Source organism: Phyllobates terribilis, unplaced genomic scaffold, assembly GCF_046119375.1.
Source record: "Phyllobates terribilis strain yellow unplaced genomic scaffold, ASM4611937v1 Scaffold_9__5_contigs__length_417890890, whole genome shotgun sequence".
Lineage (NCBI taxonomy): Eukaryota > Metazoa > Chordata > Amphibia > Anura > Dendrobatidae > Phyllobates > Phyllobates terribilis.
Window position 1 is genome coordinate 189,954,944 of NW_027362769.1, and position 27,843 is coordinate 189,982,786.

Consider the following 27,843-nt stretch of genomic DNA (forward strand, 5'->3'; position numbering starts at 1 on the left):
TTCTTCTGCCTTCCATCCTCAGTCGAATGGACAGACCGAGCGGGTCAATCAGTATTTGGAGACCTACCCCAGGTGTTTCGTCTCCGAAAATCAGGAGGATTGGGCATCCTACCTACAATTTGCCAGCAATAATCGTCAAGAATCCACTGGCAGGTCACCGCTCTTCGGTGCATACGGTTATTATCCACAGTTTGGTACCTTTAGTGGAGGAGGAACTTCAGGGGTTCCTGAGGAGGAACGGTTTGCTTCGTCGCTCTCCTCGGTGTGGCGGGGCGTTCTGAGTAATTTAAAGATCATGGGAGACAGGTATAAACGTATGGCTGACAGAAAACGCTTGCCAGGTCCGGACCTGAATGTGAATCACTTTGTGAGGTTGTCTACCAGGAATATCAAGTTGAAGGTTTCTTCCTGGAAGCTGGGACCTAGGTTTATTGGTCCCTATAAAATAACCGCCGTCATTAACTCAGCAGCGTTTCGTCTTGAGCTTCCTCAGGCCCTTAAGATCCACAATGTGTTTCACAGGTCTCTGCTCAAGAAATATGTAGAACCTCTTGAGTCCTCTCCCCTACCACTGCCTCCAGTAATGGTTGATGGTGATTTCGAGGATTGTAGATTCTCATCTTCAGCATCGTTCCCTACAATACTTGGTGCACTGGAAGGGTTATGGTCCACAGGAAAGGCTGTGGGTTTCAGCATCAGAGGTGAATGCTCCCAGGCTGGTTCATGCATTGCACACCTCTTATCCTGAGAAACCTGGTCCTGGGTGTCCAGAGGACACTCGTAGAGGGGGGGGGGGGGGGGGGTACTGTCACGGGTTTGTCACGTGTAATAGACAGTTGCTCTGGATCTGACTGTAGGAGGTCACTGCGCTTGGCATTAGACGCCTTCTTAATCCTTCTTTCTTTAGGACCCAGCGGCGACCTCCCTCATGCTTCTGATTGACACACCTTTGCCTGGGAGTTAAAAACACTCAGTTTGCTCCTCGGAATCGCCAGCGATACTTCTATCTGCAGGCTTGGAGCGCTACCAGTCAGCTGGCTTCTTCTCTGGTGATCTTGGAGGACAGTTGGCATTGCTCCTCTGGTGTCTGCTCATGCTAAATTTATCCCCTTTGTTTGTTGCCATGTTGTCTTTAGTTTGTAGTGGGGCCTGACCAATGCTTACCCCTCCCCCTCCCTATCTAGGGCCAAGCTCTAGGGACATCCAGGGCTTAGGGTCCTGCTCGGCGATAGGTGTGGAACCTATATAGGGACGGTAGGGTAGGCAGTGTGATATTAGATCTGCCTAGGAGGACTCCACTCCCCCTTTCCCTAGAGCCTGGGCTCCCTTCCCCTCTTCCCTTTGTGTTGCACCTAGTCGACCTTGCTCGACGAGAGCGCGGTGTATCTGGTGGGGGGGCAACAGTGTGTGGTGTATTATCCGGGAAGGGGGAAACATCAGTGCATGGTGTATCCAGGGAGGAGGGGACAACAGTGCGTGGTGTATCAGGGGAGGAGGGGACAACAGTGCGTGGTGTATCCGGGGGGGGAGAGGAACAAGAGTGCGTGGTGTATCCAGGGAGGAGGGGACAACAGTGCATGGTGTATCAGGGGAGGAGGGGACAACAGTGCGTGGTGTATCCGGGGGGGAGAGGAACAACAGTGCGTGGTGTATCCGGGGAGGAGGTGGCAACAGTGCGTGGTGTATCCGGGGAGGAGGGGGCAACAGTGCGTGGTGTATCCGGGGAGGAGGGGACAACAGTGCGTGGTGTATCCGGGGGGGAGAGGAACAACAGTGCGTGGTGTATCCGGGGAGGAGGGGACAACTATGCGTTGTGTATCCGGGGGGGAGAGGAACAACAGTGTGTGGTGTATCCGGGGGGAGGGGATAACAGTGCGTGGCGTGTCCGGGGGGGACAACAACAGTGCATGGTGTGTCCGGGACAACAACAACAGCGCGTGGCGTGTCCGGGGGGACAACAACGGTGCGTGGCGTGTCCGGGGGGACAACAACGGTGCGTGGCGTGTCCGGGGGGACAACAACAGTGCGTGGCGTGTCCGGGGGGACAACAACAGTGCGTGGCGTGTCCGGGGGGACAACAACAGTGCGTGGCGTGTCCGGGGGGACAACAACAGTGCGTGGCGTGTCCTGGTGAACAACAACAGTGCGTGGCGTGTCCTGGTGAACAACAACAGTGCGTGGCGTGTCCTGGTGAACAACAACAGTGCGTGGTGTGTCCGGGTGAACAACAACAGTGCGTGGTGTATCCGGGGGGGACGACAACAACAGTGCGTGGCATATCCGGGGGGGACGACAACAACAGTGCGTGGCGTATCCGGGGGGGACGACAACAACAGTGCGTGGTGTATCCGGGGAGGAGAGGACAACAATGCGTTGTGTATCCGGGGGGGAGAGGAACAACAGTGTGTGGTGTATCCGGGGGGAGGGGATAACAGTGCGTGGCGTGTCCGGGGGGGACAACAACAGTGCATGGTGTGTCCGGGACAACAACAACAGCGCGTGGCGTGTCCGGGGGGACAACAACGGTGTGTGGCATGTCCGGGGGGACAACAACGGTGCGTGGCGTGTCCAGGGGGACAATAACAGTGCGTGGCGTGTCCGGGGGGACAACAACAGTGCGTGGCGTGTCCGGGGGGACAACAAGACGTGGCGTGTCCAGGGGGACAATAACAGTGCGTGGCGTGTCCGGGGGGACAACAACAGTGCGTGGCGTGTCCGGGGGGACAACAAGACGTGGCATGTCCGGGGGGACAACAACAGTGCGTGGCATGTCCTGGTGAACAACAACAGTGCGTGGTGTGTCCGGTTGAACAACAACAGTGCGTGGCGTATCCAGGGGGGACGACAACAACAGTGCGTGGCGTATCCGGGGGGGGAGAGACAACAGAGCACCGTGTATCCAGGGACAACAGAGTGTGGTCTGTACGGGGGATGACAGCAGAACGCAGCGTATCGGGGGGGTGATTGGGGCTTGTTACAGGTTGTTGTCATGTCTACCGATGCCGTCCCAGGGTAGCGGCCACTTCACTGTCTCGTCCAGTATTGGGGCGATCCTCTGTTTGGTGCATCGGTGCAGTAGAACTGTCCACCAGGTCATCCACAGACGACAACACCTGCGGCCGGGGCCTGTGCGGCCGCCATCATACACCGATCTAATGACCAGAGAGCACTTATACCAGTGCCGCCTCTATCACTGCTGACAACCCGCCTGTGTACATGTGCGAGAGGTTGTCAGCCCCGCCCCCTGATGATGACATCACTGATAGAAAGGTCTCAGTCCGCCCTGTAGACCCCCTTCCCTGCCCTCGCTGCCCCTCAGAGATGAGCGGACACAATGTTACAATCTACTAGTTTTATAACAATCTTCATTGTACATATGGACACGTTCGCTGTTGTTCTCAGTCATCAGCCAGCTGAGGGATTGGCCGTTGGTATCTCGTAGGAATGACAGGGGGCAGCGTAGGGCGTGGAACTCGTCCTCCCCCGTCATGGCGGCGCCTCTGCCCTTTAACCCTTTAGTTCGCAACTGGATGCAATATCATCTTACATTAAAAAGAAAATGGCGTCCGGGCGTCGTGTGCGGCGGTGACGGCTCCAGCACCAGGCTGGGGGCGGGGTCATGGCTGGTCACGCCCTCATTATCACACTCATTGTACCTGCCAATAAGTGAGGGCATTGATAAGATGTGGTAGGTCACGGCGCCACCCGGGGGCCGCGCCTAATAATTCCGGTCTTTTTTGGCCATTTCATACCACGGATTCTGCAGAGAAAAAGTAAAAGTTTACTGAGATTCACCTCGAAGTCTGGGGGTCCCCCCGGGCCCGGCCCCACATCTGCAACACCTTCCCCGCTGACGGAGCCTGGTGACAACCAGTAATCTCCGCCAAGCCACCGTCTGAAGTAGTTGTCAGGACTCACCTTGCCTACACTTATACACTGATCTCGCTTGCGCCAACTGGAGGTGGAACAAAGGAGTGCAATACAAGGATCCAAAAAGGGGGGGTCCTGACCGAGAGTGAGGGGTCCTGATTGAGAGAGCGGGGTCGTCCTGACCGAGAGTGAGGGGTCCTGACAGAGAGAGCGGGGTCCTGACAGAGAGAGCGGGGTCCTGACAGAGAGAGCGGGGTCGTCCTGACCGAGAGTGAGGGATCCTGATTGGGAGAGCGGGGTCCTGATTGAGAGAGCGGGATCCTGACAGAGAGTGAGGGGTCCTGATTGAGAGAGCGGGGTCCTGACAGAGAGTGAGGGGTCCTGACCGAGAGAGCTGGGTCCTGACCGAGAGAGCGGGGTCCTGACCGAGAGTGATGGGTCCTGACTGAGGGGGGGTCTTGATCAGGAGACCCCCTATCTGGCATCTTACAGCAGTATGGACTGGGGTCACCTCAGATATTCCCCTCCGCACTGTGCTGGACTCTACGCACCTCTTCGTAGTCCCGTTTTGGAAAGTTTCGGGAATATTCCTCGTAATCCTCAAACACGTTGGCGCCTTTGTTCACCTCGCCCAGGTCGGTCTTTGCTTGAACTTTTGGGAATAGTCGTGTGGGGGCAGGGCTGCCCCCTGAGAACGGCGCCTCGTCCTTCTCGATCAGCGTCGCCCGGTCGCTATGTGTCTTTCCTTTCTTGGAGCTGCCAGGAAATAATTCAGGGTGAGACGTACAGCGCCCCCATATGGCAGTATTATACCAACCGCTGTGTCCCGAGGACATGAATATGGCGCAACACGTGGAAGGGCATCCAAAATCTCACCTGACGGTAACGCCAATCACTGCGCCCAGCAGAGCGACGACTGCCGCACCCAGCACCGCGCCAACGATCACCAGAATCAGCAGAAAATCTGAGGGGAGAAAGGTGACATGACGGAGGGGAAGAGGGAGAGCAGCCAAAACAGGGCCAGACACGGCGCCCCCACAACAGGGCCAGACACTGCGCCCCCACAACAGGGCCAGACACGGCGCCCCCACAACAGGGCCAGACATAGAGCCCCCATAAAAGTACTTGACACAGCACCCCATAACAGAGCCAGAAACAGCGCCTCCATAACAGTGCCCCTGACCCCAAAACACTGCGCCCCCGTAATAACGGTGACAACAAAGTGTCCTTTTAACTTTTCTCCCCATAGTTAGTTGTGGTCACTTGTTGCCCAGTTTTGCTCCTCTGGGGTATCTGAGGTCCCCGCTCGCACTCACTGTCTGCACAGTTCTCTCCGGAGTATCCAAAATCACATCTGTAAAAAAAAAAATACAGAAAGAAAAGTGAGTGTTGCACCACTGAGCCCCACTGCTGCCCTATATACAGTACAGTGTTAACTACTGAGCCCCACTGCTGCCCTATATACAGTACAGTGCTAACCACTGAGTCCCACTGCTGCCCTATATACAGTACAGTGTTAACTACTGAGCCCCACTGCTGCCCTATATACAGTACAGTGCTAACCACTGAGTCGCAGTACTGCCCTATACAGTACAGTGCTAACCACTGAGCCGCAGTACTGCCCTATATACAGTACTAACCACTAAGCCGCAGTGCTACCCTATATACAGTACTAACCACTGAGCTGCGGTGCTGCCCTGTGTACAGTACAGTGTTAACCACTGCTGCCCTATATACAGTACAGTGCTAACTACTGAGCCCCACTGCTGCCCTATATACAGTACAGTGCTGACCACTGAGCCGCAGTACTGCCCTATATACAATACAGTGCTAACCACTGAGCTGCAGTGGTGCCCTATATACAGTACTAACCACTGAGCTGCAGTGGTGCCCTATATACAGTACTAACCACTGAGCCGCAGTACTGCCCTATATACAGTACAGTGCAAACCACTGAGCCCCACTGCTGCCCTATATACAGTACAGTGCTAACCACTGAGTCCCACTTCAGCCCTATATACAGTACAGTGCTGACCACTGAGCCACAGTACTGCCTTAAACAGTACAGTGCTAACCACTGAGCCGCAGTACTGCCCTATATACAATACAGTGCTAACCACTGAGCTGCAGTACTACCCTATATACAGTACTAGCCACTGAGCTGCAGTGCTGCCCTATACACAGTACTAACCACTGAGCCGCGGTGCTGCCCTGTATACAGTACAGTGCTAACCACTGAGCCGCAGTACTGCCCTGTATACAGTACAGTGCTAACCACTGAGCTGCGGTGCTGCCCTGTATACAGTACAGTGCTAACCACTGAGCCGCAGTACTGCCCTATATACAGTACAGTGCTAACTACTGAGCCCCACTGCTGCCCTATATACAGTACAGTGCTTACCACTGAGTCCCACTGCTGCCCTATATACAGTACAGTGCTAACCACTGAGCCACAGTACTGTCCTATACAGTACAGTGCTAACCACTGAGCCGCAGGACTGCCCTATATACAGTACAGTGCTGACCAAGAAGCCGCAGTACTGCCCTATATACAGTACAGTGCTAGCCACTGAGCCCTACTGATGCCCTATATACAGTAGATTGCTAACCACTGAGCCTCACTGCTGCCCTATATATAGTACAGTGCTAGCCACTGAGCCCTACTGATGCCCTATATACAGTAGATTGCTAACCACTGAGCCAATGTGCTGCTAATCAGGATTCATTTTACAATATTGCGTTACATTGTTATATTGTTGCAGTTTGTCATGTTATTGCAGGACATCAGACTTGGGTAGAGTTCATCCCGCGGTCACTTCTGGACCTTTGCTGTCCCTATCTGGCTCGTGGAAACCATGAATACCCCGGTGCCTCAAGTTCACTTATTTGCATCCTCAGGAGCCGTTGTCTCCCTACTGCACCAGTCAGCCTTGCAAATGAGCATCACTGTGCAGCAGGCGCCATGAGGTCACTAGCTTGTGCCTGCTAGGCAGAGCCTCTGCTGCACGATGAGGTCACTAGCTTGTGCCAGCTAGGCAGAGCCTCTGCTGCACGATGATGTCACTAGCTTGTGCCTGCTAGGCAGAGCCTCTGCTGCACGATGACGTCACTAGCTTGTGCCTGCTAGGCAGAGCCTCTGCTGCACGATGACGTCACTAGCTTGTGCCTGCTAGGCAGAGCCTCTGCTGCACGATGACGTCACTAGCTTGTGCCTGCTAGGCAGAGCCTCTGCTGCACGATGATGTCACTAGCTTGTGCCTGCTAGGCAGAGCCTCTGCTGCACGATGACGTCACTAGCTTGTGCCTGCTAGGCAGAGCCTCTGCTGCACGATGAGGTCACTAGCTTGTGCCTGCTAGGCAGAGCCTCTGCTGCACGATGAGGTCACTAGCTTGTGCCTGCTAGGCAGAGCCTCTGCTGCACGATGAGGTCACTAGCTTGTGCCAGCTAGGCAGAGCCTCTGCTGCACGATGACGTCACTAGCTTGTGCCAGGTAGGCAGAGCCTCTGCTGCACGATGACGTCACTAGCTTGTGCCTGCTAGGCAGAGCCTCTGCTGCACGATGAGGTCACTAGCTTGTGCCAGCTAGGCAGAGCCTCTGCTGCACGATGACGTCACTAGCTTGTGCCTGCTAGGCAGAGCCTCTGCTGCACGATGACGTCACTAGCTTGTGCCTGCTAGGCAGAGCCTCTGCTGCACGATGATGTCACTAGCTTGTGCCTGCTAGGCAGAGCCTCTGCTGCACGATGACGTTACTAGCTTGTGCCTGCTAGGCAGAGCCTCTGCTGCACGATGAGGTCACTAGCTTGTGCCTGCTAGGCAGAGCCTCTGCTGCACGATGACGTCACTAGCTTGTGCCTGCTAGGCAGAGCCTCTGCTGCACGATGAGGTCTCTAGCTTGTGCCAGCTAGGCAGAGCCTCTGCTGCACGATGACGTCACTAGCTTGTGCCTGCTAGGCAGAGCCTCTGCTGCACGATGACGTCACTAGCTTGTGCCTGCTAGGCAGAGCCTCTGCTGCACGATGATGTCACTAGCTTGTGCCTGCTAGGCAGAGCCTCTGCTGCACGATGAGGTCACTAGCTTGTGCCAGGTAGGCAGAGCCTCTGCTGCACGATGACGTCACTAGCTTGTGCCTGCTAGGCAGAGCCTCTGCTGCACGATGACGTCACTAGCTTGTGCCAGCTAGGCAGAGCCTCTGCTGCACGATGAGGTCACTAGCTTGTGCCTGCTAGGCAGAGCCTCTGCTGCACGATGACATCACTAGCTTGTGCCAGCTAGGCAGAGCCTCTGCTGCACGATGAGGTCACTAGCTTGTGCCAGCTAGGCAGAGCCTCTGCTGCACGATGAGGTCACTAGCTTGTGCCAGCTAGGCAGAGCCTCTGCTGCACGATGACGTCACTAGCTTGTGCCAGCTAGGCAGAGCCTCTGCTGCACGATGACGTCACTAGCTTGTGCCAGCTAGGCAGAGCCTCTGCTGCACGATGACGTTACTAGCTTGTGCCTGCTAGGCAGAGCCTCTGCTGCACGATGACGTCACTAGCTTGTGCCTGCTAGGCAGAGCCTCTGCTGCACGATGACGTCACTAGCTTGTGCCAGCTAGGCAGAGCCTCTGCTGCACGATGAGGTCACTAGCTTGTGCCTGCTAGGCAGAGCCTCTGCTGCACGATGATGTCACTAGCTTGTGCCTGCTAGGCAGAGCCTCTGCTGCACGATGACGTCACTAGCTTGTGCCTGCTAGGCAGAGCCTCTGCTGCACGATGACGTCACTAGCTTGTGCCTGCTAGGCAGAGCGTCTGCTGCACGATGACGTCACTAGCTTGTGCCTGCTAGGCAGAGCCTCTGCTGCACGATGATGTCACTAGCTTGTGCCTGCTAGGCAGAGCCTCTGCTGCACGATGACGTCACTAGCTTGTGCCTGCTAGGCAGAGCCTCTGCTGCACGATGAGGTCACTAGCTTGTGCCTGCTAGGCAGAGCCTCTGCTGCACGATGAGGTCACTAGCTTGTGCCTGCTAGGCAGAGCCTCTGCTGCACGATGAGGTCACTAGCTTGTGCCTGCTAGGCAGAGCCTCTGCTGCACGATGACGTCACTAGCTTGTGCCTGCTAGGCAGAGCCTCTGCTGCACGATGACGTTACTAGCTTGTGCCTGCTAGGCAGAGCCTCTGCTGCACGATGAGGTCACTAGCTTGTGCCAGCTAGGCAGAGCCTCTGCTGCACGATGACGTCACTAGCTTGTGCCTGCTAGGCAGAGCCTCTGCTGCACGATGACGTCACTAGCTTGTGCCTGCTAGGCAGAGCCTCTGCTGCACGATGATGTCACTAGCTTGTGCCTGCTAGGCAGAGCCTCTGCTGCACGATGACGTTACTAGCTTGTGCCTGCTAGGCAGAGCCTCTGCTGCACGATGATGTCACTAGCTTGTGCCTGCTAGGCAGAGCCTCTGCTGCACGATGACGTTACTAGCTTGTGCCTGCTAGGCAGAGCCTCTGCTGCACGATGAGGTCACTAGCTTGTGCCTGCTAGGCAGAGCCTCTGCTGCACGATGAGGTCACTAGCTTGTGCCTGCTAGGCAGAGCCTCTGCTACACGATGACGTCACTAGCTTGTGCCTGCTAGGCAGAGCCTCTGCTGCACGATGACGTCACTAGCTTGTGCCTGCTAGGCAGAGCCTCTGCTGCACGATGAGGACACTAGCTTGTGCCTGCTAGGCAGAGCCTCTGTTCTAACACTGCACAAACCAGAGCAGCGCATCCAGGAAACCAGACAAGGAGAGGAGTCCTATTATATTTGTGTTATTTTTTTCTGTCAGTAATTGGGTGAAACTGTGGGAGCATCATACTGTATTTGTGGGGGGATGTACTGTGGGGGTTTCATACTGTGTGTGGGGGAAATGTACTGTGGGGGCATCATACTGTGTGTGGGGGAAATATACTGTGGGGGCATCATACTGTGTGTGAGGGGAATATACAATGGGGCATCATACTGTGTGGGGGAATGTATTGTGGGGACGTCATACTATATGTGGGGACATCATGCTGTGTGTGGGGGGAATGTACTGTGTTACGTTGCTGCATTGCGTTGTTGCATTGTGCTATGTTGTTGTATTGTGTAGCGTTGTTGAATTGCGTTATGTTGCATTTTATGTTATGTTGTTGCATTGCGTTACATTGTTGCATTGCGGTACGTTGTTGCACTGTTATGTTGTATTGTTTCATTGCGTTATGTTGCATTTTATTATGTTGTTGCATTGTGTTACGTTGTTGCATTTCATGAAGTTGTTGGATTGTGTTGCTGCACTGTTACACTGTTGCATTGTGTTACGTTGTTGCATTGTGTTATGTTGTTGCATTGCTATCTGTTGCATTGTGTTACATTGCATTACGTTGTTGCATTGCGTTACGTTGTTGCACTGTGGCGTTGTTGCATTGCGTTACGTTGTTGCACTGTGTGGCGTTGTTGCATTGCGTTACGTTGTTGCACTGTGTGGCGTTGTTGCATTGCGTTACGTTGTTGCACTGCGTGGCATTGTTCCATTGCATTATGTTGTTGCATTGCATTACCTTGTTGCACTGCGTGGCGTTGTTGCACTTCGTGGCATTGTTGCATTGCATTACGTTGTTGCACTGCGTTACGTTGTTGCACTGCGTGGCATTGTTGCATTGCATTACGTTGTTGCATTGCATTACCTTGTTGCACTGCGTGGCGTTGTTGCACTTCGTGGCATTGTTGCATTGCATTACGTTGTTGCACTGCGTTACGTTGTTGCACTGCGTTACGTTGTTGCACTGCGTGGCATTGTTGCATTGCATTACGTTGTTGCATTGCATTACCTTGTTGCACTGCGTGGCGTTGTTGCATTGCATTACGTTGTTGCATTGTTAAATTGTTACATTACGTTGTTGCATTGTTAAATTGTTACATTACGTTGTTGCACTGTGTGGCGTTGTTGCATTGCATTACATTGTTGCACTGTGTGACGTTGCATTGCATTACGTTGTTGTATTGTGCTGTTGTTGCATTGCATTACGTTGTTGCACTGTGTGGCGTTGCATTGCATTACGTTGTTGTATTGTGCTGTTGTTGCATTGCATTACATTGTTGCACTGTGTGACGTTGCATTGCATTACGTTGTTGTATTGTGCTGTTGTTGCATTGCATTACGTTGTTGCACTGTGTGGCGTTGCATTGCATTACGTTGTTGCATTGTGCTGTTGTTGCATTGCATTACGTTGTTGCACTGTGTGGCGTTATTGCACTGTGTGGCATTGTTGCACTGTGTGGCGTTGTTGCATTGCATTACGTTGTTGCATTGTGTGGCAATGTTGCACTGTGTGGCGTTGTTGCTGCATTGTTACTGTGTTGCGTTGTGCTTGTTGTGTCACTCACTTCTGACACTCGTCCCCACTTTTCTTGTACCCCGGGATGCAGGCGCAGGACGCTCCAGTCTTTGATGGCAGATTGCAGTACGCCCCTTCTTTCTGATAACATTTTGGGTCACAATCTGAAATGAAGGGCAGCAATTCACCACTGACACACTGACAATCGCACAGCTAGCAATTCCCGGGTCATCACAGTGTCCACAGGGCAGGAAATGGTGTGGCCGGAGCCCAGGCAATGAGGACGTCTGCTCTGTGTAAAGCTGGGCACAATATGGAGGCCAGGACGCCCATTCGCCGGGGCTCCGGGAAATGCCGGCCATGGGGCAGATCTCACCTCGGCAGCTCGTCACTTCATGTACCGCCGAGCTGGAGAATTTCTCAGCCTTACAGGTGCACAAGGCGGCCTGACCGTCAGGTGCCGCTTCACACTCAGTCGTCTCTGCATCACAGTAGAATCCATCACAGATGCTGCGTCCTGCAAGAGAGACACTGGTTACCACACAATCTCCAGCGAACCTTTCTGTCACACAGTTCAAGAAGCAATTCCTGCGCCAAGATGTGTCCAGAACATGAGAACACGTGACATTACACCACCTGACTGCTACATGTCTTGTCCTCCAGTCACCTCCAGAGCTGCAGTCACTATTCTGCTGTTACATCATGTCTTAGGGTTAGGGTTCCAGTGACATGCCTGGTTCGGTGATCCTCGCTTCCAGTGACATGTCTGGCTCGGTGATCCTTGCTTCCAGTGACATGCCTGGCTCGATGATCCTCTCTTCCAGTGACATGTCTGGCTCGGTGATCCTTGCTTCCAGTGACATGTCTGGCTCGGTGATCTTCGCTTCCAGTGACATGCCTGGCTTGGTGATCCTCGCTTCCAGTGACATGCCTGGCTCGGTGATCCTCGCTTCCAGTGTCATGCCTGGCTCGGTGATCCTCGCTTCCAGTGACATGCCTGGCTCGGTGATCCTTGCTTCCAGTGACATGCCTGGCTCGGTGATCCTCGCTTCCAGTGACATGCCTGGCTCGGTGATCCTCGCTTCCAGTCACTTTCCTGGCTCGGTGATCCTCGCTTCCAGTGACATGCCTGGCTCGGTGATCCTCGCTTCCAGTGACATGCCTGGCTCGGTGATCCTCGCTTCCAGTGACATGTCTGGCTCGGTGATCCTCGCTTCCAGTGACATGTCTGGCTCGGTGATCCTCGCTTCCAGTGACATGTCTGGCTCGGTGATCCTCGCTTCCAGTCACATGCCTGGCTCGGTGATCCTTGCTTCCAGTGACATGCCTGGCTCGGTGATCCTCGCTTCCAGTGACATGCCTGGCTTGGAGATCCTCGCTTCCAGTGACATGCCTGGCTGAGTGATCCTCGCTTCCAGTGACATGCCTGGCTGAGTGATCCTCGCTTCCAGTGACATGCCTGGCTCGGTGATCCTCGCTTCCAGTGACATGCCTGGCTCGGTGATCCTCGCTTCCAGTGACATGCCTGGCTCGGTGATCCTCGCTTCCAGTGACATTCCTGGCTCGGTGATCCTCGCTTCCAGTGACATGCCTGGCTCGGTGATCCTCGCTTCCAGTGACATGCCTGGCTCGGTGATCCTCGCTTCCAGTGACATGCCGGGCTCGGTGATCCTCTCTTCCAGTGACATGCCTGGCTCGGTGATCCTCGCTTCCAGTGACATGCCTGGCTCGGTGATCCTCGCTTCCAGTGACATGCCTGGCTCGGTGATCCTCTCTTCCAGTGACATGCCTGGCTCGGTGATCCTCGCTTCCAGTGACATGCCTGGCTCGGTGATCCTCGCTTCCAGTGACATGCCTGGCTCGGTGATCCTCGCTTCCAGTGACATGCCTGGCTCGGTGATCCTCGCTTCCAGTGACATGTCTGGCTCGGTGATCCTTGCTTCCAGTGACATGCCTGGCTCGATGATCCTCTCTTCCAGTGACATGTCTGGCTCGGTGATCCTTGCTTCCAGTGACATGTCTGGCTCGGTGATCCTTGCTTCCAGTGACATGTCTGGCTCGGTGATCTTCGCTTCCAGTGACATGCCTGGCTTGGTGATCCTCGCTTCCAGTGACATGCCTGGCTCGGTGATCCTCGCTTCCAGTGTCATGCCTGGCTCGGTGATCCTCGCTTCCAGTGACATGCCTGGCTCGATGATCCTCGCTTCCAGTGACATGCCTGGCTCGGTGATCCTTGCTTCCAGTGACATGCCTGGCTCGGTGATCCTTGCTTCCAGTGACATGCCTGGCTCGGTGATCCTCGCTTCCAGTGACATGCCTGGCTCGGTGATCCTCGCTTCCAGTCACTTTCCTGGCTCGGTGATCCTCGCTTCCAGTGACATGCCTGGCTCGGTGATCCTCGCTTCCAGTGACATGCCTGGCTCGGTGATCCTCGCTTCCAGTGACATGTCTGGCTCGGTGATCCTCGCTTCCAGTGACATGTCTGGCTCGGTGATCCTCGCTTCCAGTGACATGTCTGGCTCGGTGATCCTCGCTTCCAGTCACATGCCTGGCTCGGTGATCCTTGCTTCCAGTGACATGCCTGGCTCGGTGATCCTCGCTTCCAGTGACATGCCTGGCTTGGAGATCCTCGCTTCCAGTGACATGCCTGGCTGAGTGATCCTCGCTTCCAGTGACATGCCTGGCTGAGTGATCCTCGCTTCCAGTGACATGCCTGGCTCGGTGATCCTCGCTTCCAGTGACATGCCTGGCTCGGTGATCCTCGCTTCCAGTGACATGCCTGGCTCGGTGATCCTCGCTTCCAGTGACATGCCTGGCTCGGTGATCCTCGCTTCCAGTGACATTCCTGGCTCGGTGATCCTCGCTTCCAGTGACATGCCTGGCTCGGTGATCCTCGCTTCCAGTGACATGCCTGGCTCGGTGATCCTCGCTTCCAGTGACATGCCGGGCTCGGTGATCCTCTCTTCCAGTGACATGCCTGGCTCGGTGATCCTCGCTTCCAGTGACATGCCTGGCTCGGTGATCCTCGCTTCCAGTGACATGCCTGGCTCGGTGATCCTCTCTTCCAGTGACATGCCTGGCTCGGTGATCCTCGCTTCCAGTGACATGCCTGGCTCGGTGATCCTCGCTTCCAGTGACATGCCTGGCTCGGTGATCCTCGCTTCCAGTGACATGCCTGGCTCGGTGATCCTCGCTTCCAGTGACATGCCTGGCTCGGTGATCCTCGCTTCCAGTGACATGCCTGGCTCGGTGATCCTCGCTTCCAGTGACATGCCTGGCTCGGTGATCCTCGCTTCCAGTGACATGCCTGGCTCGGTGATCCTCGCTTCCAGTGACATGCCTGGCTCGGTGATCCTCGCTTCCAGTGACATGCCTGGCTCGGTGATCCTCGCTTCCAGTGACATGCCTGGCTCGGTGATCCTCGCTTCCAGTGACATGCCTGGCTCGGTGATCCTCTCTTCCAGTGACATGCCTGGCTCGGTGATCCTCGCTTCCAGTGACATGCCTGGCTCGGTGATCCTCTCTTCCAGTGACATGCCTGGCTCGGTGATCCTCTCTTCCAGTGACATGCCTGGCTCGGTGATCCTCGCTTCCAGTGACATGCCTGGCTCGGTGATCCTCGCTTCCAGTGACATGCCTGGCTCGGTGATCCTCGCTTCCAGTGACATGCCTGGCTCGGTGATCCTCGCTTCCAGTGACATGCCTGGCTCGGTGATCCTCGCTTCCAGTGACATGCCTGGCTCGGTGATCCTCGCTTCCAGTGACATGCCTGGCTCGGTGATCCTCGCTTCCAGTGACATGCCTGGCTCGGTGATCCTCTCTTCCAGTGACATGCCTGGCTCGGTGATCCTCGCTTCCAGTGACATGCCTGGCTCGGTGATCCACTCTTCCAGTGACATGCCTGGCTCGGTGATCCTCTCTTCCAGTGACATGCCTGGCTCGGTGATCCTCGCTTCCAGTGACATGCCTGGCTCGGTGATCCTCGCTTCCAGTGACATGCCTGGCTCGGTGATCCTCGCTTCCAGTGACATGCCTGGCTCGGTGATCCTCGCTTCCAGTGACATGCCTGGCTCGGTGATCCTCTCTTCCAGTGACATGCCTGGCTCGGTGATCCTCTCTTCCAGTGACATGCCTGGCTCGGTGATCCTCGCTTCCAGTGACATGCCTGGCTCAGTGATCCTCGCTTCCAGTGACATGCCTGGCTCGGTGATCCTCTCTTCCAGTGACATGCCTGGCTCGGTGATCCTCGCTTCCAGTGACATGCCTGGCTCGGTGATCCTCGCTTCCAGTGACATGCCTGGCTCGGTGATCCTCGCTTCCAGTGACATGCCTGGCTCGGTGATCCTCGCTTCCAGTGACATGTCTGGCTTGGTTTGTTCTTCTTGCCATCCATGGTATTGATAATCTCCTTCTCCTTCTCCACATTTAGGAGGCGTTGATTCTTCTGTCTTGTTTCTTTATCGTCCAGGTTTCGCATCTATTTGTTACCACAGAGAAGACCGGACTATATACGAGCCGCGGCTTCATCACCAGAGAAATGCTCCTCAGTTTGACGACCTTGTCCAGTGACTTCATTATTTGTGATACCATGATAATGGTGAGTGCAGCTCTGGATGTGACTGGAGGGCTGGATGATGCTGCAGTGGGGTGCTGCACTGTATACGGGCACTTACTGGTATAGGTGAATGCTACGCTGGGGTCCTCTAACGCCTGGTGCACACTGTCTGCGGTCACCGTGTCCTTCAGGAACATGTTAATGACTTTGGCGATGACGTCTCCGGGGCTCCGGCCGCTTCTGGGCTGAGACTTGGAAGAAACTTCCCTGAAAGAAGTACAGATAATGATGGAGGGTGTCAGAGGCGGCAGAGGGGCGACTAGGGTGTCAGAGGCGGCAGAGGGGCGACTAGGGTGTCAGAGGCGGCAGAGGGGCGACTAGGGTGTCAGAGGCGGCAGAGGGGCGACTAGGGTGTCAGAGACGGCAGAGGGGCGACTAGGGTGTCAGAGGCGGCAGAGGGGCGACTAGGGTGTCAGAGGCGGCAGAGGGGGGACTAGGGTGTCAGACGGCAGAGGGGCGACTAGGGTGTCAGAGGCGGCAGAGGGGCGACTAGGGTGTCAGAGACGGCAGAGGGGCGACTAGGGTGTCAGAGACGGCAGAGGGGCGACTAGGGTGTCAGAGACGGCAGAGGGGCGACTAGGGTGTCAGAGGCGGCAGAGGGGCGACTAGGGTGTCAGAGACGGCAGAGGGGCGACTAGGGTGTCAGAGGCGGCAGAGGGGCGACTAGGGTGTCAGAGGCGGCAGAGGGGCGACTAGGGTGTCAGAGACGGCAGAGGGGCGACTAGGGTGTCAGAGACGGCAGAGGGGCGACTAGGGTGTCAGAGACGGCAGAGGAGCGACTAGGGTGTCAGAGACGGCAGAGGGGCGACTAGGGTGTCAGAGACGGCAGAGGGGCGACTAGGGTGTCAGAGACGGCAGAGGGGCGACTAGGGTGCAGGTTTGCCTCCTGGATAACATGGCAGGCAGGGTATTGTGAGGGTCTCTTAGGGGCAGATTTTTGGACTGTGTGTGGGGGGTACAGGTGTCACAGCCCCATCATTCTCTATATACAGGGGTATCTTCTCCACTTTTGCCAGGTGAATGTCCCCAGAGTGTTGTGCAGAGATGTAAATCATGGTGGGCTGACAGATATGATGTAGGGTGGGATCCCAGTGTCTGGCGGAGTGGGATCCCGGTGTCTGATCTCACTGCACTCATCATCCTCCAGCACTCCCATCATTCGCACAGTCGTCTCCTCAAAATTCGCACAGTCGTCTCCTCATCATCCTCCAGCACCCCCATCATTCGCACAGTCGTCTCCTCATCATCCTCCAGCACCCCCTTCATTCGCACAGTCGTTTCCTCATCATCCTCCAGCACCCCCATCATTCGCACAGTTGTCTCCTCATCATCCTCCAGCACCCCCATCATTCGCACAGTCGTCTCCTCATCATCCTCCAGCACCCCCTTCATTCGCACAGTCGTCTCCTCATCATCCTCCAGCACCTCCTTCATTCGCACAGTCGTCTCCTCATCATCCTCCAGCACCCCCTTCATTCGCACAGTCGTCTCCTCATCATCCTCCAGCACCCCCTTCATTCGCACAGTCGTCTCCTCATCATCCTCCAGCGCCCCCTTCATTCGCACAGTCGTCTCCTCATCATCCTCCAGCACCCCCATCATTCGTACAGTCGTCTCCTCATCATCATCCAGCACCCCCATCATTCGCACAGTCGTCTCCTCATCATCCTCCAGCACCCCCTTCATTCGCACAGTTGTCTCCTCATCATCCTCCAGCACCCCCTTCATTCGCACAGTCGTCTCCTCATCATCCTCCAGCACACCCATCATTCGCACAGTCGTCTCCTCATCATCCTCCAGCATCCCCTTCATTCGCACAGTCGTCTCCTCATCATCCTCCAGCACCCCCATCATTCGCACAGTCGTCTCCTCATCATCCTCCAGCACCCCCTTCATTCGCACAGTCGTCACCTCATCATCCTCCAGCACCCCCATCATTCGCACAGTCGTCTCCTCATCATCCTCCAGCACCCCCATCATTCGCACAGTCGTCTCCTCATCATCCTCCAGCACCCCCATCATTCGCACAGTCGTCACCTCATCATCCTCCAGCACCCCCATCATTCGTACAGTCGTCTCCTCATCATCCTCCAGCACCCCCATCATTCGCACAGTCGTCTCCTCATCATCATCCAGCACCCCCATCATTCGCACAGTCGTCTCCTCATCATCCTCCAGCACCCCCATCATTCGCACAGTCGTCTCCTCATCATCCTCCAGCACCCCCATCATTCGCACAGTCGTCTCCTCATCATCCTTCAGCACCCCCATCATTCGCACAGTCGTCTCCTCATCATCCTCCAGCACCCCCATCATTCGCACAGTCGTCTCCTCATCATCCTCCAGCACCCCCATCATTCGCACAGTCGTCTCCTCATCATCCTCCAGCACCCCCTTCATTCGCACAGTCGTCTCCTCATCATCCTCCAGCACCCCCTTCATTCGCACAGTCGTCTCCTCATCATCCTCCAGCACCCCCTTCATTCGCACAGTCGTCTCCTCATCATCCTCCAGCACCCCCATCATTCGTACAGTCGTCTCCTCATCATCATCCAGCACCCCCATCATTCGCACAGTCATCTCCTCATCATCCTCCAGCACCCCCTCCATTCGCACAGTTGTCTCCTCATCATCCTCCAGCACCCCCATCATTCGCACAGTCGTATCCTCATCATCCTCCAGCACCCCCTTCATTCGCACAGTCGTCACCTCATCATCCTCCAGCACCCCCATCATTCGCACAGTTGTCTCCTCATCATCCTCCAGCACCCCCTTCATTCGCACAGTCGTCTCCTCCTCATCCTCCAGCATCCCCATCATTCGCACAGTCGTCTCCTCATCATCCTCCAGCACCCCCTTCATTCGCACAGTCGTCTCCTCATCATCCTCCAGCACCCCCATCATTCGCACAGTCGTCTCCTCATCATCCTCCAGTACCCCCTTCATTCGCACAGTCGTCTCCTCATCATCCTTCAGCACCCCCTTCATTCGCACAGTCGTCTCCTCATCATCCTTCAGCACCCCCTTCATTCGCACAGTCGTCTCCTCATCATCCTTCAGCACCCCCATCATTCGCACAGTTGTTTCCTCATCATCCTCCAGCACCCCCTTCATTCGCACAGTCGTTTCCTCATCATCCTCCAGCACCCCCATCATTCGCACAGTCGTCTCCTCATCATCCTCCAGCACCCCCTTCATTCGCACAGTCTCCTCATCATCCTCCAGCGCCCCCTTCATTCGCACAGTCGTTTCCTCATCATCCTCCAGCACCCCCATCATTCGCACATTCGTCTCCTCATCATCCTCCAGCACCCCCTTCATTCGCACAGTCTCCTCATCATCCTCCAGCGCCCCCTTCATTCGCACAGTCGTTTCCTCATCATCCTCCAGCACCCCCTTCATTCGCACAGTCTCCTCATCATCCTCCAGCGCCCCCTTCATTCGCACAGTCGTTTCCTCATCATCCTCCAGCGCCCCCATCATTCGCACAGTCGTCTCCTCATCATCCTTCAGCACCCCCATCATTCGCACATTCGTCTCCTCATCATCCTCCAGCACCCCCTTCATTCGCACAGTCTCCTCATCATCCTCCAGCACCCCCATCATTCGCACATTCGTCTCCTCATCATCCTCCAGCACCCCCTTCATTCGCACAGTCTCCTCATCATCCTCCAGCGCCCCCTTCATTCGCACAGTCGTTTCCTCATCATCCTCCAGCACCCCCTTCATTCGCACAGTCGTTTCCTCATCATCCTCCAGCACCCCCATCATTCGCACATTCGTCTCCTCATCATCCTCCAGCACCCCCTTCATTCGCACAGTCTCCTCATCATCCTCCAGCGCCCCCTTCATTCGCACAGTCGTTTCCTCATCATCCTCCAGCACCCCCATCATTCGCACATTCGTCTCCTCATCATCCTCCAGCACCCCCTTCATTCGCACAGTCTCCTCATCATCCTCCAGCGCCCCCTTCATTCGCACAGTCGTTTCCTCATCATCCTCCAGCACCCCCTTCATTCGCACAGTCGTCTCCTCATCATCCTTCAGCACCCCCTTCATTCGCACAGTCGTTTCCTCATCATCCTCCAGCACCCCCATCATTCGCACATTCGTCTCCTCATCATCCTCCAGTACCCCCTTCATTCGCACAGTCTTCTCATCATCCTCCAGCGCCCCCTTCATTCGCACAGTCGTTTCCTCATCATACTCCAGCACCCCCATCATTCGCACATTCGTCTCCTCATCATCCTTCAGCACCCCCATCGTTCGCACATTCGTCTCCTCATCATCCTTCAGCACCCCCATCATTCGCACAGTCGTCTCCTCATCATCCTTCAGCACCCCCATCATTCGCACAGTCGTTTCCTCATCATCCTCCAGCACCCCCATCATTCGCACATTCGTCTCCTCATCATCCTCCAGCACCCCCTTCATTCGCACAGTCGTCTCCTCATCATCCTCCAGCGCCCCCTTCATTCGCACAGTCGTCTCCTCATCATCCTCCAGCGCCCCCTTCATTCGCACAGTCGTCTCCTCATCATCCTTCAGCACCCCCATCATTCGCACAGTCGTTTCCTCATCATCCTCCAGCACCCCCATCATTCGCACATTCGTCTCCTCATCATCCTTCAGCACCCCCTTCATTCGCACAGTCGTCTCCTCATCATCCTTCAGCACCCCCATCATTCGCACAGTCGTCTCCTCATCATCCTCCAGCACCCCCTTCATTCGCACAGTCGTCTCCTCATCATCCTTCAGCACCCCCATCATTCGCACATTCGTCTCCTCATCATCCTTCAGCACCCCCTTCATTCGCACAGTCGTCTCCTCATCATCCTTCAGCACCCCCATCATTCGCACATTCGTCTCCTCATCATCCTTCAGCACCCCCTTCATTCGCACAGTCGTCTCCTCATCATCCTTCAGCACCCCCTTCATTCGCACAGTCGTCTCCTCATCATCCTTCAGCACCCCCATCATTCGCACAGTCGTCTCCTCATCATCCTCCAGCACCCCCATCATTCGCACAGTCGTCTCCTCATCATCCTTCAGCACCCCCATCATTCGCACAGTCGTCTCCTCATCATCCTTCAGCACCCCCATCATTCGCACAGTCGTCTCCTCATCATCCTCCAGCACCCCCATCATTCGCACAGTCGTCTCCTCATCATCCTTCAGCACCCCCATCATTCGCACATTCGTCTCCTCATCATCCTTCAGCACCCCCTTCATTCGCACAGTCGTCTCCTCATCATCCTTCAGCACCCCCATCATTCGCACATTCGTCTCCTCATCATCCTTCAGCACCCCCTTCATTCGCACAGTCGTCTCCTCATCATCCTCCAGCACCCCCATCATTCGCACAGTCGTTTCCTCATCATCCTCCAGCACCCCCATCATTCGCACATTCGTCTCCTCATCATCCTCCAGCACCCCCATCATTCGCACAGTCGTCTCCTCATCATCCTCCAGCACCCCCATCATTCGCACATTCGTCTCCTCATCATCCTCCAGCACCCCCTTCATTAGCACAGTCGTCTCCTCATCATCCTCCAGCACACCCATCATTCGCACAGTTGTTTCCTCATCATCCTCCAGCACGCCCATCATTCGCACAGTCGTCTCCTCATCATCCTCCAGCACCCCCTCCATTCGCACAGTCGTCTCCTCATCATCCTCCAGCACACCCATCATTCGCACAGTTGTTTCCTCATCATCCTCCAGCACCCCCATCATTTGCACATTCGTCTCCTCATCATCCTCCAGCACCCCCTCCATTCGCACAGTCGTCTCCTCATCATCCTCCAGCACCCCCATCATTCGCACAGTCGTCTCCTCATCATCCTTCAGCACCCCCATCATTCGCACATTCGTCTCCTCATCATCCTTCAGCACCCCCTTCATTCGCACAGTCGTCTCCTCATCATCCTCCAGCACCCCCATCATTCGCACAGTCGTTTCCTCATCATCCTCCAGCACCCCCATCATTCGCACATTCGTCTCCTCATCATCCTCCAGCACCCCCATCATTCGCACAGTCGTCTCCTCATCATCCTCCAGCACCCCCATCATTCGCACAGTCGTCTCCTCATCATCCTCCAGCACCCCCATCATTCGCACATTCGTCTCCTCATCATCCTCCAGCACCCCCTTCATTCGCACAGTCGTCTCCTCATCATCCTTCAGCACCCCCATCATTCGCACAGTCGTCTCCTCATCATCCTCCAGCACCCCCATCATTCGCACAGTCGTCTCCTCATCATCCTCCAGCACCCCCTTCATTCGCACAGTCGTCTCCTCATCATCCTCCAGCACCCCCATCATTCGCACAGTCGTCTCCTCATCATCATCCAGCACCCCCTTCATTCGCACAGTCGTCTCCTCATCATCCTCCACCGCCCCCTTCATTCGCACAGTCGTCTCCTCATCATCCTCCAGCACCCCCATCATTCGCACAGTCGTCTCCTCATCATCATCCAGCGCCCCCTTCATTCGCACAGTCGTCTCCTCATCATCCTCCACCGCCCCCTTCATTCGCACAGTCGTCTCCTCATCATCCTCCACCGCCCCCTTCATTCGCACAGTCGTCTCCTCATCATCCTCCAGCACCCCCATCATTCGCACAGTCGTCTCCTCATCATCCTCCAGCTCCCCCTTCATTCGCACAGTCGTCTCCTCATCATCCTCCAGCACCCCCATCATTCGCACAGTCGTCTCCTCATCATCCTCCAGCACCCCCTTCATTCGCACAGTCGTCTCCTCATCATCCTCCAGCACCCCCTTCATTCGCACAGTCGTCTCCTCATCATCCTCCAGCGCCCCCTTCATTCGCACAGTCGTTTCCTCATCATCCTCCAGCGCCCCCTTCATTCGCACAGTCGTCTCCTCATCATCATCCAGCACCCCATCATTCGCACAGTCGTCTCCTCATCATCCTCCAGCGCCCCCTTCATTCGCACAGTCGTCTCCTCATCATCCTCCAGCGCCCCCTTCATTCGCACAGTCGTTTCCTCATCATCCTCCAGCACCCCCTTCATTCGCACAGTCGTCTCCTCATCATCCTCCAGCACCCCCATCATTCGCACAGTCGTTTCCTCATCATCCCCAGCACCCCCATCATTCGCACAGTCGTCTCCTCATCATCCTCCAGCACCCCCATCATTCGCACAGTCATCTCCTCATCATCCTCCAGCACCCCCATCATTCGCACAGTTGTCTCCTCATCATCCTCCAGCACCCCCTTCATTCGCACAGTCGTCTCCTCATCATCCTCCAGCACCCCCATCATTCGCACAGTCGTCTCCTCATCATCCTCCAGCGCCCCCTTCATTCGCACAGTCGTCTCCTCATCATCCTCCAGCACACCCATCATTCGCACAGTCATCTCCTCATCATCCTCCAGCACCCCCATCATTCGCACAGTCATCTCCTCATCATCCTCCAGCGCCCCCTTCATTCGCACAGTCGTCTCCTCATCATCCTCCAGCACCCCCATCATTCGCACAGTCGTCTCCTCATCATCCCCAGCACCCCCATCATTCGCACAGTCGTCTCCTCATCATCCTCCAGCACCCCCATCATTCGCACAGTCATCTCCTCATCATCCTCCAGCACCCCCATCATTCGCACAGTCATCTCCTCATCATCCTCCAGCGCCCCCTTCATTCGCACAGTCGTCTCCTCATCATCCTCCAGCACCCCCATCATTCGCACAGTCGTCTCCTCATCATCCCCAGCACCCCCATCATTCGCACAGTCGTCTCCTCATCATCCTCCAGCACCCCCATCATTCGCACAGTCGTCTCCTCATCATCCTCCAGCACCCCCATCATTCGCACAGTCGTCTCCTCATCATCCTCCAGCACCCCCATCATTCGCACAGTCGTCTCCTCATCATCCCCAGCACCCCCATCATTCGCACAGTCGTCTCCTCATCATCCTCCAGCGCCCCCTTCATTCGCACAGTCGTCTCCTCATCATCCTCCAGCACCCCCTTCATTCGCACAGTCATCTCCTCATCATCCTCCAGCACCCCCTTCATTCGCACAGTCATCTCCTCATCATCCTCCAGCACCCCCTTCATTCGCACAGTCATCTCCTCATCATCCTCCAGCGCCCCCTTCATTCGCACAGTCGTCTCCTCATCATCCTCCAGCACCCCCATCATTCGCACAGTCGTCTCCTCATCATCCCCAGCACCCCCATCATTCGCACAGTCGTCTCCTCATCATCCTCCAGCACCCCCATCATTCGCACAGTCGTCTCCTCATCATCCTTCAGCGCCCCCATCATTCGCACAGTCATCTCCTCATCATCCCCAGCACCCCCATCATTCGCACAGTCGTCTCCTCATCATCCTCCAGCACCCCCATCATTCGCACAGTCGTCTCCTCATCATCCCCAGCACCCCCATCATTCGCACAGTCATCTCCTCATCATCCTCCAGCACCCCCTTCATTCGCACAGTCGTCTCCTCATCATCCTTCAGCACCCCCTTCATTCGCACAGTCGTCTCCTCATCATCCTTCAGCACCCCCTTCATTCGCACAGTCGTCTCCTCATCATCCTTCAGCACCCCCATCATTCGCACAGTTGTTTCCTCATCATCCTCCAGCACCCCCTTCATTCGCACAGTCGTTTCCTCATCATCCTCCAGCACCCCCATCATTCGCACAGTCGTCTCCTCATCATCCTCCAGCACCCCCTTCATTCGCACAGTCTCCTCATCATCCTCCAGCGCCCCCTTCATTCGCACAGTCGTTTCCTCATCATCCTCCAGCACCCCCATCATTCGCACATTCGTCTCCTCATCATCCTCCAGCACCCCCTTCATTCGCACAGTCTCCTCATCATCCTCCAGCGCCCCCTTCATTCGCACAGTCGTTTCCTCATCATCCTCCAGCACCCCCTTCATTCGCACAGTCTCCTCATCATCCTCCAGCGCCCCCTTCATTCGCACAGTCGTTTCCTCATCATCCTCCAGCGCCCCCATCATTCGCACAGTCGTCTCCTCATCATCCTTCAGCACCCCCATCATTCGCACATTCGTCTCCTCATCATCCTCCAGCACCCCCTTCATTCGCACAGTCTCCTCATCATCCTCCAGCACCCCCATCATTCGCACATTCGTCTCCTCATCATCCTCCAGCACCCCCTTCATTCGCACAGTCTCCTCATCATCCTCCAGCGCCCCCTTCATTCGCACAGTCGTTTCCTCATCATCCTCCAGCACCCCCTTCATTCGCACAGTCGTTTCCTCATCATCCTCCAGCACCCCCATCATTCGCACATTCGTCTCCTCATCATCCTCCAGCACCCCCTTCATTCGCACAGTCTCCTCATCATCCTCCAGCGCCCCCTTCATTCGCACAGTCGTTTCCTCATCATCCTCCAGCACCCCCATCATTCGCACATTCGTCTCCTCATCATCCTCCAGCACCCCCTTCATTCGCACAGTCTCCTCATCATCCTCCAGCGCCCCCTTCATTCGCACAGTCGTTTCCTCATCATCCTCCAGCACCCCCTTCATTCGCACAGTCGTCTCCTCATCATCCTTCAGCACCCCCTTCATTCGCACAGTCGTTTCCTCATCATCCTCCAGCACCCCCATCATTCGCACATTCGTCTCCTCATCATCCTCCAGTACCCCCTTCATTCGCACAGTCTTCTCATCATCCTCCAGCGCCCCCTTCATTCGCACAGTCGTTTCCTCATCATACTCCAGCACCCCCATCATTCGCACATTCGTCTCCTCATCATCCTTCAGCACCCCCATCGTTCGCACATTCGTCTCCTCATCATCCTTCAGCACCCCCATCATTCGCACAGTCGTCTCCTCATCATCCTTCAGCACCCCCATCATTCGCACAGTCGTTTCCTCATCATCCTCCAGCACCCCCATCATTCGCACATTCGTCTCCTCATCATCCTCCAGCACCCCCTTCATTCGCACAGTCGTCTCCTCATCATCCTCCAGCGCCCCCTTCATTCGCACAGTCGTCTCCTCATCATCCTCCAGCGCCCCCTTCATTCGCACAGTCGTCTCCTCATCATCCTTCAGCACCCCCATCATTCGCACAGTCGTTTCCTCATCATCCTCCAGCACCCCCATCATTCGCACATTCGTCTCCTCATCATCCTTCAGCACCCCCTTCATTCGCACAGTCGTCTCCTCATCATCCTTCAGCACCCCCATCATTCGCACAGTCGTCTCCTCATCATCCTCCAGCACCCCCTTCATTCGCACAGTCGTCTCCTCATCATCCTTCAGCACCCCCATCATTCGCACATTCGTCTCCTCATCATCCTTCAGCACCCCCTTCATTCGCACAGTCGTCTCCTCATCATCCTTCAGCACCCCCATCATTCGCACATTCGTCTCCTCATCATCCTTCAGCACCCCCTTCATTCGCACAGTCGTCTCCTCATCATCCTTCAGCACCCCCTTCATTCGCACAGTCGTCTCCTCATCATCCTTCAGCACCCCCATCATTCGCACAGTCGTCTCCTCATCATCCTCCAGCACCCCCATCATTCGCACAGTCGTCTCCTCATCATCCTTCAGCACCCCCATCATTCGCACAGTCGTCTCCTCATCATCCTTCAGCACCCCCATCATTCGCACAGTCGTCTCCTCATCATCCTCCAGCACCCCCATCATTCGCACAGTCGTCTCCTCATCATCCTTCAGCACCCCCATCATTCGCACATTCGTCTCCTCATCATCCTTCAGCACCCCCTTCATTCGCACAGTCGTCTCCTCATCATCCTTCAGCACCCCCATCATTCGCACATTCGTCTCCTCATCATCCTTCAGCACCCCCTTCATTCGCACAGTCGTCTCCTCATCATCCTCCAGCACCCCCATCATTCGCACAGTCGTTTCCTCATCATCCTCCAGCACCCCCATCATTCGCACATTCGTCTCCTCATCATCCTCCAGCACCCCCATCATTCGCACAGTCGTCTCCTCATCATCCTCCAGCACCCCCATCATTCGCACATTCGTCTCCTCATCATCCTCCAGCACCCCCTTCATTAGCACAGTCGTCTCCTCATCATCCTCCAGCACACCCATCATTCGCACAGTTGTTTCCTCATCATCCTCCAGCACGCCCATCATTCGCACAGTCGTCTCCTCATCATCCTCCAGCACCCCCTCCATTCGCACAGTCGTCTCCTCATCATCCTCCAGCACACCCATCATTCGCACAGTTGTTTCCTCATCATCCTCCAGCACCCCCATCATTTGCACATTCGTCTCCTCATCATCCTCCAGCACCCCCTCCATTCGCACAGTCGTCTCCTCATCATCCTCCAGCACCCCCATCATTCGCACAGTCGTCTCCTCATCATCCTTCAGCACCCCCATCATTCGCACATTCGTCTCCTCATCATCCTTCAGCACCCCCTTCATTCGCACAGTCGTCTCCTCATCATCCTCCAGCACCCCCATCATTCGCACAGTCGTTTCCTCATCATCCTCCAGCACCCCCATCATTCGCACATTCGTCTCCTCATCATCCTCCAGCACCCCCATCATTCGCACAGTCGTCTCCTCATCATCCTCCAGCACCCCCATCATTCGCACAGTCGTCTCCTCATCATCCTCCAGCACCCCCATCATTCGCACATTCGTCTCCTCATCATCCTCCAGCACCCCCTTCATTCGCACAGTCGTCTCCTCATCATCCTTCAGCACCCCCATCATTCGCACAGTCGTCTCCTCATCATCCTCCAGCACCCCCATCATTCGCACAGTCGTCTCCTCATCATCCTCCAGCACCCCCTTCATTCGCACAGTCGTCTCCTCATCATCCTCCAGCACCCCTTCATTCGCACAGTCCGTCTCCTCATCATCCTCCAGCACCCCCATCATTCGCACAGTCTGTCTCCTCATCATCATCCAGCCCCACTTCATTCGCACAGTCGTCTCCTCATCATCCTCCACCGCCCCCTTCATTCGCACAGTCGTCTCCTCATCATCCTCCAGCACCCCCATCATTCGCACAGTCGTCTCCTCATCA

General features: G+C 55.6%; 1 protein-coding gene across 2 annotated transcripts in view; it reads right to left on the minus strand.

The window, feature by feature from the left end:
• Positions 1-3,337: 3,337 nt before the first annotated feature.
• The window catches only part of MUC13 (mucin 13, cell surface associated), a 42,761-nt gene continuing 18,255 nt past the window's right edge, over positions 3,338-27,843 (minus strand). For both annotated transcript variants that reach the window (XM_073647543.1, XM_073647542.1), the window contains 7 exons: positions 15,876-16,024; positions 11,579-11,719; positions 11,252-11,366; positions 5,187-5,224; positions 4,747-4,834; positions 4,422-4,626; positions 3,338-3,760 (listed from right to left, as the gene is read on the minus strand). In XM_073647543.1, the coding sequence (XP_073503644.1) occupies positions 3,719-3,760; positions 4,422-4,626; positions 4,747-4,834; positions 5,187-5,224; positions 11,252-11,366; positions 11,579-11,719; positions 15,876-16,024 (778 nt within the window). In that variant the 3' untranslated portion in view covers positions 3,338-3,718. The remainder of the gene's footprint in view (positions 3,761-4,421; positions 4,627-4,746; positions 4,835-5,186; positions 5,225-11,251; positions 11,367-11,578; positions 11,720-15,875; positions 16,025-27,843) is intronic.